At 43.0% G+C, this 15180-nt stretch overlaps 2 protein-coding genes across 2 annotated transcripts; both read left to right on the top strand.

The window, feature by feature from the left end:
- Nucleotides 1-273: 273 nt before the first annotated feature.
- Nucleotides 274-1218, top strand: LOC142401385 (olfactory receptor 8G17-like). The gene has a single exon (XM_075486783.1). The coding sequence runs from the start codon at nt 274-276 to the stop codon at nt 1216-1218; it is 945 nt and encodes a 314-aa protein (XP_075342898.1).
- Nucleotides 1219-8568: 7350 nt separating this feature from the next.
- Nucleotides 8569-9528, top strand: LOC142401384 (olfactory receptor 5H19-like). Its single transcript, XM_075486782.1, has one exon. It carries the CDS (start codon nt 8569-8571, stop codon nt 9526-9528), a length of 960 nt encoding a protein of 319 aa, XP_075342897.1.
- The last annotated feature ends 5652 nt before the right edge of the window (nt 9529-15180 follow it).

Here is a 15180-nt window from a genome sequence, read left to right as displayed (position 1 = left end):
TACATAATTTTTTATTCAAGGTAGTGCTTAGTCCCCTACAGACACGATCATGTCTTTAAAACACTTACCCGGAGAAGCTTGTTGTCCTCTGTTGCAGGGACAGATGACAAAGAAAAGACAAACCAGACACAACTCAGGAAAGTTCGAGTCATTTCATAGAAACTGTTTCAGAATTTAGTGCATTTTTTAAAGAATGTCTGATCGAAGTATATGTGAGGGACATTTATTCAGGTAAATAGATCATTTACATGAGGCAGCAGCTCTCCCAGGATGATGGAAAACTACACCTACAACAGCTTCACACTGCAGGTGGAGGGCTTAAACGTCTCTGAGGATTCTATGTATCCTCTGTTTCTTTTTCTGTTTTTCTCCTATGTGTTCATAATGATTACAAATGTGGGAATCGTTGCTCTAGTTTTCAAGGACAGAAGCCTCCATCAGCCCATGTATCTCCTGTTTTGCAACCTGCCTTTTAATGATATACTTGGGAACTCTATCCTGTTGCCTCGTTTGATGTCGGACGTTCTGCTGCCTCCCTCTGAGCGCCTCATCAGTTATTATGAGTGTGTGGTTCAGGCTTTCACCACTCACATGTTCGGCACCACGTCCCACACGGTGCTCATGATCATGGCCTTTGACAGATATGTTGCCATCTGTAATCCTCTGCGTTACGCTGCCATCATGACCAACAAAATGGTGATGAAGCTGACGGTTTCTGCCTGGGGAGTGGCCTTCCTTTTGGTCGGGATTCTGCTGGGTCTGACCCTCCGGCTGAACCGATGCAGGACTCTGATCACCAACCCCTACTGTGACAATGCCTCGTTGTTTAAGCTGTCCTGTGAGAGCGTTTTCATTAATAACATCTACGGTCTCACCTTCACTGTGGTTCTGTTCACAGCCTCCATAGGCAGCATCATTCTCACCTACACCAAGATTACAGTCGTCTGTCTGACCAGTAAGAACAAGTCTCTGAACAGCAAAGCCTTGATGACCTGCAGCACTCATCTGGTTGTGTATCTGATTATGGTGTTTAATGGAATGTCAATCATTACTCTGCATCGCTTCCCTCAGTACTCAGACTACAGGAAGCTCTGTACCATTTTGTTTCACATCATTCCCGGCAGCCTGAATCCCATCATTTATGGTCTGCAGTCCAAAGAAATCAAGAAGTTCTTGTCAAAATTGTTTGAGCCAAAGAAGGTGTCATCATACCCATGAAGTCTGTCTCAGTAAGTATGTTAATAGAGTTAAAAGAGATCAGATCACATCACCCCAGTTCTCAGGTTTTTACATCGGCTTCCGGTCAGATACAGAATAGATTTTAAAGTTCTGCTGCTCGTCTACAAATCACGGAATGGTTTTAGGTCCAGAACACATGAATGACATGCTAGAGTATATCCCCAGCAGAGCTCTGAGATCTACTGACTCAGGTCAGATAGTGGAGCCCAGAGTTCAAACTGGACCCGGTGAAGCAGCTTTTAACTGTTATGCTGCACACAACTGGAACAAACTACCAGCAGAACTGAAATCAGCCCCAACTGTGAGCACTTTTACATCCAGGTTAAAAACATTTCTCTTTCTGTGTGCTTATGGTTGAGTTTATATTTTTCTTTTTCCCCTCTTCTTTGATTGCTTTTAACTGTGTTTTAATTTGTATTCTCTTTAAATTGCTTGTTTTTATGCTGCTTTATGTTGTTCTTTTAAATGCCTTGTCTATGTAAAGCACATTGAGTTGCCTGTGGTATGAAATGCACTAAATAAATAAAGAGGCCTTGCCTTGCCTAATACTCCTGGAATATTGAGTTCATCAGTGTCAGTGGGTAGGCAGACACTAAGCCCACCGTTACAGATGAGGAATACTGAGGCAGTGAGGCCTGACTTAGACACAGGAACAACATTGGAATGATGATGACAAATATGACGAAAAATATTTTTTGTACTAAATAAACGATTTAAAAGAAAAATTATAAGAAATGTCAGAAAAAAATATTGTGCTCAAATATCATGGCATGATAATCATGTGAAATATTTATGTAAAAACCGTCCAGTTTCTAAAAGAGTTTTATAAATCTCCACATCAAAAACATTGTTTCCTTTTGTTTCCTTTCAGCCTGAATTGAACAAAGAAAAACAGACAGTTTGGAACCACATCCTCCCATTTGTTTCTGAATGTCTTTAAGATCTTCTGCTCATATGAAGTGCAGCTGAAGACATTATTACACATTCAAACCTCATTTCCAGGACTGTTGGAGAGCTTTATGAAATGCAATGAAAACTTAAATCTGTAAATTGTTGATTGTTTGAACCTTTATTTAAAAGACCAAAGAAATTATTTTCAGTATCTTCACTGAATGACTTCATTATGTTTAAAAAGATGTCACAAAAGCAGAATCTGAAGCATCAACACTAAGTAAAAGTTGTTCCAGAGTCGTGTTTCCCATCGGCTTCCTTTTAATGACTCTTTTTATTAATTCAACAGTAACAAACGCATGGAGATGCATATTAATTCATTCCTTTCTCCTTTTTACAAATCTGTCCATTCTGATGTACACAGATACTTACACACACCAACATACACGCCTACATCTGTACATTCACATTAGTTATACATCAAGTAACATTAGGTACATGTAATCCCTGCAGTGGCCACAGTGTAATTGGCTGTACCTCCGATTCAAAACCAGAGGAGGTTTGGGAAAGAAGAGGTGAAACTAAATAAATAAATGAGGAAAACAAACAAACAACAAAAAAAGCAAACAGAACCCTCCCCCACAAACATTAGAATACAATAAAGTAAAATACAGTGAATCAAACATGAGATCTAGAGCTCTCTTATTTGTGTTATTGGTTTCCATCTTTTCTTAAATGTCCCTTTTCTTAAATGTCCTTAAAAGTCTTGCAGTGGTTTGTTCCATGATAAAAACCTGTTTTACTCTGTTTCTCTGCCGCTTTGCATTGCTAAACTTACCATATTAAAAATATGACCTCTGTCCTTTCAGGCTGCTGCTCCACATTTACAGTAGCCGATAATGTAAAACAACCTACTGGCTGAAGTATTTGCATTAATTTCATCATCTCCCTCAGGCTTCGCTAATGTTACCGGTGCACTACACTGTACCCATGTACGCATCCAAGGCAAGGCAATTTGTAGAGCACAATTCGTACACAAGGCAATTCAAAGTGCTTTACAGCTACAAAAAAATCACAAGAAGGCAATAAAATCATTCCAAAAAACAAAAAAATCATTAATTAATTAATTTAAAAGTGAAGAGTGCAGATAAAATACTTTCAGGTGTCATATGCACATCTAAATAGAACTGTTTTCAGTCTGGATTTAAACATTGTCACATTGTCCAGGCCCCTGCTGGACCTGTGGAGGCTGACTATGTCAACCGAACATTTTTCCATATCCTAAATGTACAGGTACACTTGGGGATAATTGTCCATAGACTCTGAACTGGATTTCTCATTTTGAAAAATACCACATCAACCCCTTTGAGTAATGCTGAGCAATGTTACATTTATGCCCTGTGAAACCTCATCATTGACTCCTATCCTCCGTGGATACAGATGATCTGTGATGGAGGTCATTTCATTTCCAACATTGAGGCTAAATGGCCGGGATCAGTTCATGATTCTAGGATCTTCCGAGCATCCTCACTGGCGCAGAGGTTTGCACAAGGCGCAAGAATTTTACTGACCTGAAGGAGTGTACTTTTGAAGTAAGGTGTAGCATGGGCAGAATTTTGGTAATGTAATGAGAGGTCAGGTGTAGAGGTCATCTTAAGGAATTTAAAGTGCTCGTCATACTTTATTATAGATAGCCATATAAGGCACATATTGCATCAAATTGCCTAAAGTCTTAACACATGTATATCCATCCAACATTTCTCTTATTCTGCAGGAGAGTTCAATGGTGTCCTGCTTGGGGACAGAGGCTATGCATGCTGGCCGTACCTCCTCACGCCATATCCTGATCCAGGAACAAGGGCATTCACATGCACATGCTAAAACAAGGGCATGGATAGAAATGACCTTTGGCCAAATTAAATACAGGTTCATTGCTTAAAGTTCTCAGGCACCATGGCTGACTTCTGACAGAGCCATCTTAAATTAATAGTATACTTCATATTTTATACATTTTGTCTTGTGGACAACTTTTCAGGCTCAAGTCTTTTCTTCGTTGAGTTCTAGTGCCTGAAAGGACTCAGTTTCTCCTGACACAGTGAGGACCTATATACAGGGACACATATTTCCTTTGATCCTTATTGTTGTGACCTTTGAGTTAGAACTTCTTTTCATGATTTAGCATTGACACAGTAGCAGTTTAAGTCAGAGCAAGTGTAAGAAGGCTAAATGGACAGAGATGATTTATAACTTTCCACAAGTTAGGTCATGGCACCCCACTGTGAATATAAATGTAAAAAACACATTTCTAACACTTTGCATGAACCGTACAATAATGACAAGTTTGAGTTCAAGTTGTGTTGAATTGTTTAATTATTATTACATGTTTCTCAAGCTGTGGATAGAAAACAGAATTGAATACAGTTCACAACACGAAATTCTCCTTTATCTGAATTTATACTAACATCCCTCTCCAGTTTCATAATCTCTAGCTTGATCTTTTTTATTTTCAGGTGTTCCATATCTAGTTTGGCGCTCTCTTTATTGGACAAACACATTTCTTCAAAGGCTACTTACCACTCTGAAATATGTTCCTGTACTTTACCTTCACTTACTGCCAGGTACGCTTTTGGCTGTTAAGATTGCTCCTGTTGAGATGTAACAGTGAAAAATTAATATGTGGGTCACACACACAGGATAGTCACAAAGTATGATGATGCGTGTCGATTATTGGGTTATTAATAAACTGAGCAGGGCCAGTATATGTGTGCAGTACATCTCATACAGAGACAATTCAGCATGCTTTATGTAAACAAATTATAACACAAAGAGGAGAGCATAAATACATGAGGACAGTAAAATGAATGTCAATGGTATGAAACTTTCATAACTTACGCATTTAGTCTGTCTGCAGTTGTTTGCCATGCCGTTTCTTCGCTTTATTGATCACAGCTGTATTACCATTTCTGGCGATGACACTTTTAAAATCCTCATACAGCTCCATAAGCATTATTTGTTCAGCTGACGAAAAAATAACAGCTCTTGTCTCGCTCTCATTTTCACACAGATCTCCATTTTTCCACCATCCACTCGTCAGGGCTTCTTACGTTCCTCGTGCACTCGCACTAAGCTAGGCTATGTAAGCCTCGCTTGGATTAGCCTCACCGAGATGCAGCTAAAATGTCTTCAAGGAACGACTTGAGGCTTAAATGGGAGATGGCGCTAGTTCAAGCGACGCTTACCGGCTATAGCCTGGCTTTCTTTAGCTACTTTCTAGGAATACCCCCCAGGCCGTACCTAACCCAACACCGTAGATGATGGGGTTGAGACTGCTGGGAATGATCTGTAACAGAATGGCTGTAAACTTCCTTTGGTCTGAGTATTGAGGAAAGCGATGCAGAACGATGACGATGAGTCTGGTGACGATCAGGATGAGGTACACCAGCAGGTGGGTGCTGCAGGTCTTCAGGGCTTTGCTGTTCAGAGACTTGTTTCTGCTCCTCAGACACACGGTTGAAATCCTCCAGTACGTGAGAACTATGCTGCCGATGGAGCTGGAGAACAGAACCACGGCAAAAAGAAAGCCGTAGATGTTGTTGATGAGCACACTCTCGCAGGGCAGCTTGAACAGCGAGGCGTTGTCGCAGTACGGGTTGGTGATCAGAGTCCTGCACCGGTTCAGCCGGAGCGTCAGCCCGAGCAGAACCGCCACCCAAATGAAGGCCGCCCCCCAGGCGGAAACCGTCAGCTTGATCACCGTCGTCTTGGTCAACACAGCGGCGTAGCGCAGAGGATTGCAAATGGCCAGCTCCTGGTGCAGGCCATGTTCATCTCCTGCCTTGACTACTGCAACAACCTCCTAACTGGTCGCCCAGCCTTTGCTGTGAAACCTCTGCAGATGGTCCAGAATCAGCCTGGTCTTCGGTCAGCCTAAAGGCTGATTTATGGTCACCTACGGAGAGCCCTCTCCGTCAATGGAGACCCTCCCGGAGACGGTCTTCGTTGCTTGTGTGCGTCAGCCAACATTCCTATCTATCGTCGAGGCGACGGGGACCGCAAGGGTTGTGATTGGTCGGCTAACATCATCATTTCCGGAATCACTTATCCGGCTTAGCACGGCACAGCATCGCACAGCATCGCACCGCACGGCATCGCCCCGCACGGCATCGCACCGCACCGCACCGCACCCCATCACACCGCATCGCACCGCATCCCATCGCACCGCACCGCACCGCACCGCACCGCATCACACCGCATCGCACCGCATCCCATCGCACCGCACCGCACCGCACCGCATCGCACCGCACCGCACCGCATCGCATCGCACCGCACCGCACCGCACCGCACCGCATCGCACCGCATCGCACCGCATCGCACCGCACCGCATCGCACCGCACCGCATCGCACCGCACCGCATCGCACCGCACCGCACCGCACCGCACGGCATAGTGTTCCTGTGAAAAAGGTTGCAACCGGAGATGCAAGTGCTTCAGATCAGGGCTCCCTTGCACAGCACTCTTCAGCTGCATTTGTGACCAGTAGCAGCCAGAGGAACTTTTGTGTTTTGTGTTACACAGTTATATTGTTTTCGTTATCCAATGTTTCGTTCCAATAAAGTTATATATTAATATTTTTTCTCGTTTTCCATTAATAATGTCATCTATGTCTATATACAAATACAACACAGTGTATCTTAAAGAAAAATGTACACTTATGTCATTCAAATATATCAACTACACATATTTCTATGAAAAATTGAACTTCGGGAGGCTTCGGGAGGCCATCTTCAAAAACGGCCACCATTTTCACATGTCCAATCGGACACATTTCATCAATAGGCCCTAGAGAACAACCAAAACAAATTTAATGCTTGTATCATAATTTGCACAATTTTTCTGTTATCTGCTCCACTACTATGCCTGCATAGAGTCAGAGTCTAACTGGTGGTTTCCTTCTATGTAGCTTATTGTTAGCTTTGATGTTAGATGTAATGTTATATCCTCATTTGTAAGTCGCTTTGGATAAAAGCGTCTGCGATGCGGTGCCGTGCGATGCCATGCGGTGCGGTGCCATGCGGTGCGGTGCCATGTGTTGTGGTGCCATGCGGTGCCATGCGGTGCCATGCGGTGCCATGCGGTGCGGTGCCATGCCATGCGGTGCCATGCCCTGCGGTGTCATGCGGTGCCATGCCGTGTGGTGCGGTGCCATGCCATGCGATGTGCCATGCGGTGCCATGCGGTGCCATGACCTGCGGTGCCATGCAGTGCGGCGCAGTGCCATGCCATGCAGTGCGGTGCCATGCCATGCCATGCCATGCCATGCCATGCGGTGCGGTGCCATGCCCTGCGGTGCCATGCGGTGCGGTGCCATGCGGTGCGGTGCCATGCCCTGCGGTGCCATGCGGTGCGGTGCCATGCGGTGCGGTGCCATGCGGTGCGGTGCCATGCGGTGCGGTGCCATGCCCTGCGGTGCCGTTCCATGCGGTGCGGTGCGGTGCCATGCAGTGCGGTGCCATGCAGTGCGGTGCCATGCAGTGCGGTGCCATACGGTGCGGTGCCATGCCCTACGGTGCGGTGCCATGCGGTGGGGTGGGGTGTGGTGCGGTGCGGTGCCGTGCCATACGGTGCGGTGCCATGCAGTGCGGTGCCGTGCGGTGCCATGCCCTGCGGTGCGGTGCCATGCCATGTGGTGCGGTGCCATGCCATGCGGTGCGGTGCCATGCGGTGCGGTGCGGTGCCATGCAGTGCGGTGCCCTACGGTGCGGTGCCATGTGGTGCGGTGCCATGCGGTGGGGTGCGGTGCGGTGCGGTGCCATGCGGTGCGGTGCCGTGCGGTGCGGTGCCGTGCGGTGCGGTGCCGTGCGGTGCGGTGCCGTGCGGTGCGGTGCCGTGCGGTGCCGTGCCGTGCGGTGCCGTGCCGTGCCGTGCCATGCGGTGCGGTGCCATGCGGTGCGGTGCCATGCGGTGCGGTGCCATGCGGTGCGGTGCCATGCGGTGCGGTGCCATGCGGTGCGGCACCGCTCCCATCCTTTTGTCAACCTTTGTTACGGCCACATCACATCGAAATAAATCTATTTATTTTAATTTTATTATTTATTATTTATTTTATTTTATTTAATCACGTGACCTCTGTGTTGCTGCCTTACTTTCTTTTCTTCATCGCCTCATGAGTTACGATGGAGTGGACGTTTCATCACATCTTGTTTTCACAGCGCTGCCTCTCAGAGTTAACCAGGATGGAGTCCCCTCTGAATACAGGAGTGACTGAATAAAACCAGCAGCTCAGAGACAGATGCCACAGAAGGCTCAACGCCGGTGAAACAGTCTGTAAGATCTCCTGTTTAATTTTTCTTGCTTTATTCTTCAGTGGAGCTCTGTTATCCGGTGAATTAAAATGTTGTTTGAAGCTGTGCTGAGCTCTGATGTTTGTCATTGCAGGTTGATGGAGAACCACACACTCAACAGCCCCACGCTCCAGATGGAGGGGCTGAAATTATCCAGAAATGCCGTCTACCCCGTCTTCCTCTTCTTCCTCTTCTTCTACACTTTCATAATGTTTGTGAACGCGAGCGTTGCCTTTGTTATCATCGCTGAGAGGAACCTCCATCAGCCCATGTATCTGCTCTTTTGCAACCTTCCAGTTAACGATATGATGGGTAATTCTGTCACAGTGCCCCGCCTGCTGGTGGATCTTCTGAGGACTCCGTCGGAGCGCCTCATCACTCATCACCAGTGCGTGCTTCAGGCGTTCGTCATGCATATGTTTGCCACCGGCTCCCACACGGTGCTCATGATTATGGCCTTTGACAGATACATGGCCATCTGCAATCCTCTGCGCTATGCCGCTGTGTTGACCAAGTCGACGGTGATGAAGCTGACGGTTTCCGCCTGGGGGGCGGCCTTCGTTTGGGTGGTGGTTCTGCTCGGGCTGACGCTCCGGCTGAACCGGTGCAGGACTCTGATCACCAACCCGTACTGCGACAACGCCTCGCTGTTCAAGCTGTCCTGCGAGAGTGTGCTCATCAACAACATCTACGGCTTTCTTTTCGCCGTGGTTCTGTTCTCCAGCTCCATCGGCAGCATAGTCCTCACGTACTGGAGGATTTCAACCGTGTGTCTGAGGAGCAGAAACAAGTCTCTGAACAGCAAAGCCCTGAAGACCTGCAGCACCCACCTGCTGGTGTACCTCATCCTGATCGTCACCGGACTCATCGTCATCGTTCTGCATCGCTTTCCTCAGTACTCAGACCAAAGGAAGTTTACAGCTATTCTGTTACAGATCATCCCCAGCAGTCTCAACCCCATCATCTACGGTGTGCAGTCTGCAGAAATCCTGAAGTCCTTCTCCAAGTTGTTCCGAAAAAATATTTTATGTGTAAAAATGATCAAATGTTTGAACTAATTTAAAACTTCCTGAACCTCAGGAAGCTGAGGAGAAATTAATTCTCCTTCATATCCTGGTGTTTTTCTGTGTTTTTCTGTGTTTTTTTGTTTTTTATCTCATATCCTGCTTCAGGTGATATTGTGATTAATCTCACTTCCTGTTTTATTCAGAGCACCTGGGAGCTCGTGTTATCTGCACCTGGATTAGTTCAGCTAATCACCACCACCTGCCTCAGGATAAACATTTCTGCTTTCCCTCCTGGTCCAGCCGGGAATCAGAGCACATCCTGCAGCCGTTTGAAGCTGCCACAACGTTCAGAGTCCAACATGTCAGAGGTGTTTCAGTCGTGTGTTTTGGCTGAATATCATGATAATAATAACTAGAAAGAGCTGTTCCAGCGAAACAGCAGTGAGAATGTTTATGTGCTGAATGGGGATAGCTGACCATGCTAAAAAAGCTGAAAACAGTTACATTTTAGCAATAAAAGCTGTTGCTAAGGTATTGGTTGAAGGTATTTTGTGATTTTTGTGTACTACCAAACTTAACATTGGAGTTAGTCAGAGAATTTGAGAGGTTGATCTCGGTTCAAGGCTCATAGCTGAAATTCTGAAAGAGGACACTTTTTCCTACATTTTAAGGTATAATTTGTTTCTCTAAGTTAAACTGTATGGAAGTTGAGAGGAATTTGTTTGAAAAAACGGAGTAATTTGAAACTTGTCAGCACATACTCAACTGTGTGCTCATTCATAAACATCAAGAAGGAGCAAAGTGTTAATGTTTTTGAAACTGTCATATTGTGCCAAAATTTGCTGAAGATTTAAAAAAGCTGAAACAATTGGTAATAGCTGAATGTATTGTGACCCATTTAAAGTTTGAATGGTGTCTTTAGCTGAAAGCATGCAGAAATAGTTAGGTTGGAAAGAGGGAGATGATATGGAAGAGCTGAAAGCAGTTTCCATTCATTTGAATGATGGAAAAATTTGAATAAAAGTTGAATATCTTAAAAAGTGTAAAAGTTAAAAACACCAAAAATGATAGCAGGAATCTGCTGAAAGAGCTGAACGTTTTGATACCTAAATTGTAAAAATAGCTGAAAGTATGCAGGAGTAGTTAGGTGCCGAAAACTGGCGGAATAAAAATAATAAAGAGAAACAGGAACTTAAAGTGTTAGTTCGCCATTTTGCACATTAAGCCCTGTTTGGGGGTATTCTGGGATGAGTTAGAGATGTTCTGATCACAATTTGGACATTTGGTGCTGAACGTAGCATTTAGGTATCCACTGCTGCAGCCCCCCCACCTTTGCATTGAGTCAATGACCACTCAAGCAAACAATCATAAAACGGCATTAAACTTTCGTTTGCAGAGACATGAAACTCACCGTGTGGTCTGTGGTGGACAGCGATACGTTGGCTCGAAAATCACCGCGAAATACGCTTCCAGAGAAGTTATATTACCATTATTGTCCGTCTTCATTGATTTGTATTGGCTGCTGCTATTCAACGGTGTCTGGAAAAATAGGTCCACCAAATGCTAAAACAACTGTTAGAAGGCACATTTCGCTGCGATTTTCGGGTCAATTTCTCGCTGTCCACCACTGACCACACGGTGAGTTCCATGTCTTTTCAAACGAAAGTTTAATGCCGTTTTATGATTGTTTGCTTGAGTGGTCATTGACTCAATGCAAAGGTGGGGGGGCTGCAGCAGTGGATACCTAAATGCTCCGTTCAGCACCAAATGTCCAAATTGTGATCAGAACATCTATAATTCACCCCAGACTACCTAAAAACAGGGCTTAATGTGCAAAATGGCGAACTAACCCTTTAAGGCCAATTTGGTAATTTTGCTATAAACACAAATTCCTTTAGTCAAAACAAGTTCAAACTCCTTTGTCCTTCATATATATCCATTCTAAGTAGGTTCCATGTATAAACCTCTTTAAATGACCTTGTATGAGAAAGAAAAACAGGAATAGCCTCACTTTGGCGAATTAAGGCCAATGTGGTATTTTTGCTATAAACACAAATTCCTTCAGTCAAAACAAGTTCAAACTCCTTTGTCCTTCGTATATATCAATTCTAAGTAGGTTCCATGCATAAACCTCTTTAAATGACCTTGTTTGAGGAAGAAACACAGGAATAGCCTTACTTTTGCGAGTTAAGGCCAAATTGGTATTGTTGCTATAAAGTGAATTCCTTCAGTCAAAACAAGTTCAAACTCCTTTGTCCTTCATATATATCAATTCTAAGTAGGTTCCATGCATAAACCTCTTTAAATGACCTTGTTTGAGAAAGAAAAACAGGAATAGTCTTACTTTTGCGAGTTAAGACCAAATTGGTATTTTTGCTATAAAATGAATTCCTTCAGTCAAAACAAGTTCAAACTCCTTTGTCCTTCATATATATCAATTCTAAGTAGGTTCCATGCATAAACCTCTTTAAATGACCTTGTTTGAGAAAGAAACACAGGAATAGCCTTCTTTTGCGGAATTAAGACGAAATTTGGATTTTTTCTTATAAACACCAATTCCTTCAGTCAAAACAAGTTCAAACTCCTTTGTCCTTCATATTTATCCATTCTAAGAAGGTTTCATGCATAAATCTCTTTAAATGACCTTGTTTGAGAAAAAAAACAGGAATAGCCTTATTTTGGCGAGTTAAAGGGTTAGTTCGCCATTTTGCACATTAAGCCCTGTTTTCAGGTAGTCTGGGGTGAATTATAGATGTTCTGATCACAATTTGGACATTTGGTGCTGAACGGAGCATTTAGGTATCCACTGCTGCAGCCCCCCCACCTTTGCATTGAGTCAATGACCACTCAAGCAAACAATCATAAAACGGCATTAAACTTTCGTTTGCAGAGACATGGAACTCACCGTGTTGTCTGTGGTGGACAGCGATACGTTGGCTCGAAAATCACCGCGAAATACGCTTCCAGAGAAGTTATATTACCATTATTGTCCGTCTTCATTGATTTGTATTGTACACAAACAACGCACTATCTCCACCTAGTGGCTGGATGTCTTGCTGCTGCTATTCAACGGTGTCCCGAAAAAATAGGTCCACCAAATGCTAAAACAACTGTTAGAAGGCAGATTTTGCTGCGATTTTCGGGTCAATTTATCGATGTCCACCACTGACCACACGGTGAGTTCCATGTCTTTTCAAACGAAAGTTTAATGCCGTTTTATGATTGTTTGCTTGAGTGGTCATTGACTCAATGCAAAGGTGGGGGGGCTGCAGCAGTGGATACCTAAATGCTCCGTTCAGCACCAAATGTCCAAATTGTGATCAGAACATCTATAATTCACCCCAGACTACCTAAAAACAGGGCTTAATGTGCAAAATGGCGAACTAACCCTTTAATAGTGAGAATGCCTTAAAGCATTCTCACAATGAGAATGCCTTAAAGCATTCTCACAATAATATATCACTGCCACAACATAGCTGCTCTTTGATGTTATGGGTGTTTCTATTTTCCTATTTAAACCTTTAAGCTGTTTAAACAACTCATATTTTTATTATCCTGCAAAATCTTACTGCAGATCCTTTTGTTATCATTTGATACTTAATATTTATACGTAAATATATATGATTAAAAGCAAAAAAAATCTCCAAATAAAGCAAACTAAATTGGACTTTCTTAGATTTCTTCAAACAAGTCTTAAAGTAAATTAAATCCTCATTAAAAACTAAAGTTAATTCATCTTATTTAAACTCTGTTTTATGTTGGTCTGGTGGGCAAAAGGCAGTGAAATCCACGTCTTTTTGGTTTTTACACACATGTAATAGATATAGAAATAGAAATAGAAAAAATACTTTATTCATCCCCCAATGGGGGAAATTCAAATTAGTCAAGTAGCTCAAAAATTTTTTAAATATTTATGATTGTATATTAACAACAACAATAACAATACCAATTCTAGTAAAAACACTACTACTAACTAATAATAATAATAATAATAATAATAAATGACTAATTAAACAAATAAATTAAAAAAAAAAATCAATACATTTTTTTTCTTCTTCTTTTTCCCTTTTCCCTTTTTTTCCCCGGGAAAAAAAGGAAAAAAACTTTTTAAAAAATTTTTTTACATTTAAAAAAAAATAATAATCAATCAATCAATTTGAGCAGAACTCAGCAGTCACTGTTAAAAAGCCTTATGGCTGTAATAAAGACTGCAGTAAATATATAAACAGATATAGTTTCTGAGGTAAACCTGTTTATGAGGTTTAGATCTGATAAGTGTTAATCACAAAGTTCAGGACCAGGAGTTAAATTTTTCTTCCACCTGCAGATGAAGGCTGCATCTGAGTGTGTGTGAGACACTAAAACACAGATATCAATGTTCACTTTACAGCTGTAGGATCTCACTGAGCCAAGAGCACCTTCATATGGATAAAATGACTGAGAACGAATGTATCCTGATGATGTTCTGTTGTTGTATGCTCGTGTTAGAAGCAAACAAACTTAATATTACAGCGGTGCAGAGGAAGATGTAATTCATTACTGACATACCTCTCAGGTGGAGCTTCTGCTTATTCTAAAACGTGCAGAATGAAAAACAAACATGAGTCGGCGTGTGGCCACACAAATATGACATCACACTCATGATGTCACACTGTATCATAACACAAAAACATTTTTATTACATGTAAATGTACTTTATTTCTACAGCCCTTTACAGACAATCCTTACGATGTACCAAAGTGCTTTACAGCAGGTAATAAATAAAGAGAAGAATAAGTAAAAACAAATAAAAACAATAAAAGAACAGTGAAAGCAATAAAATACAACAAAATCGAATAAGATAAAAGTGTCATCATACTACTGGGTATTAAAAGCAATCCTAAATAAGTAGGTTTTTAGCCTAGATTTGAAGAGGCCCAGGTCAGAAGTAAGACGCAGATGGACGGGGAGCTTATTCCAGAGCCTGGGGGCAGCGACAGAAAAGGCTCGGTCACCCCAGGGTTTGTATTCTGACCTGGGCACTTCCAGCAGAAACCGATCTGTTGACCTCAGAGCTCTACCAGGACTGTTAAAAGCTCAGATAAATACGATGGGGCGAGGCCGTTAAGAGCTTTAAAAACAAACATTAAAAGTTTAAAATCAGTTCTATAAAGGACAGGAAGCCAATGGAGGGAGTTAAGAACAGGAGTGATGTGCACACGTCTGTTGGTGTTGGTTAAAAGACGGGCAGCAGCGTTCTGCACAAGCTGAAAAAGTGTATTATTATTATACCCCAAACCCACCCACCAGAGAGCAACACCAAGACTCCTCTCACCCGGTGGAGAGTGGACCATGAGGGTTGACCTGGGGAGACAGCTCCAGTTTCCCAGGGAGATAGTGGAAACATCACTCCGGCCAGATCTGATCTTGTGGTCAGTCCCAGGCAAGACCATCCTGATGGTGGAACTCACTGTCCCGTGGGAACAAGGGATGGAGGCTGTCAATGAACGCAAGCGTTCCAAGTATGCAGACTTAATAATAATAATAATAATAATAATACATAGGTTTTATATAGCGCTTTTCCAAATGCTCAAAGACGCTTTACATAAGGAACAAACAGAAAGCATAGACAAAAAAAAAAACAAGACATTATAAACAAGAGAAAAACACTGTTACAGACTTTAGGCACATGGGGGGGGGGGGGAGAGGAACATTTTATCAGGT

The sequence above is a fragment of the Odontesthes bonariensis genome, chromosome 16, assembly GCF_027942865.1.
Source record: "Odontesthes bonariensis isolate fOdoBon6 chromosome 16, fOdoBon6.hap1, whole genome shotgun sequence".
In the NCBI taxonomy this organism is placed as follows: domain Eukaryota; kingdom Metazoa; phylum Chordata; class Actinopteri; order Atheriniformes; family Atherinopsidae; genus Odontesthes; species Odontesthes bonariensis.
The sequence above is the reverse complement of the archived record's forward strand: the minus strand, read 5'-3'. Positions and strand labels throughout refer to the sequence as shown.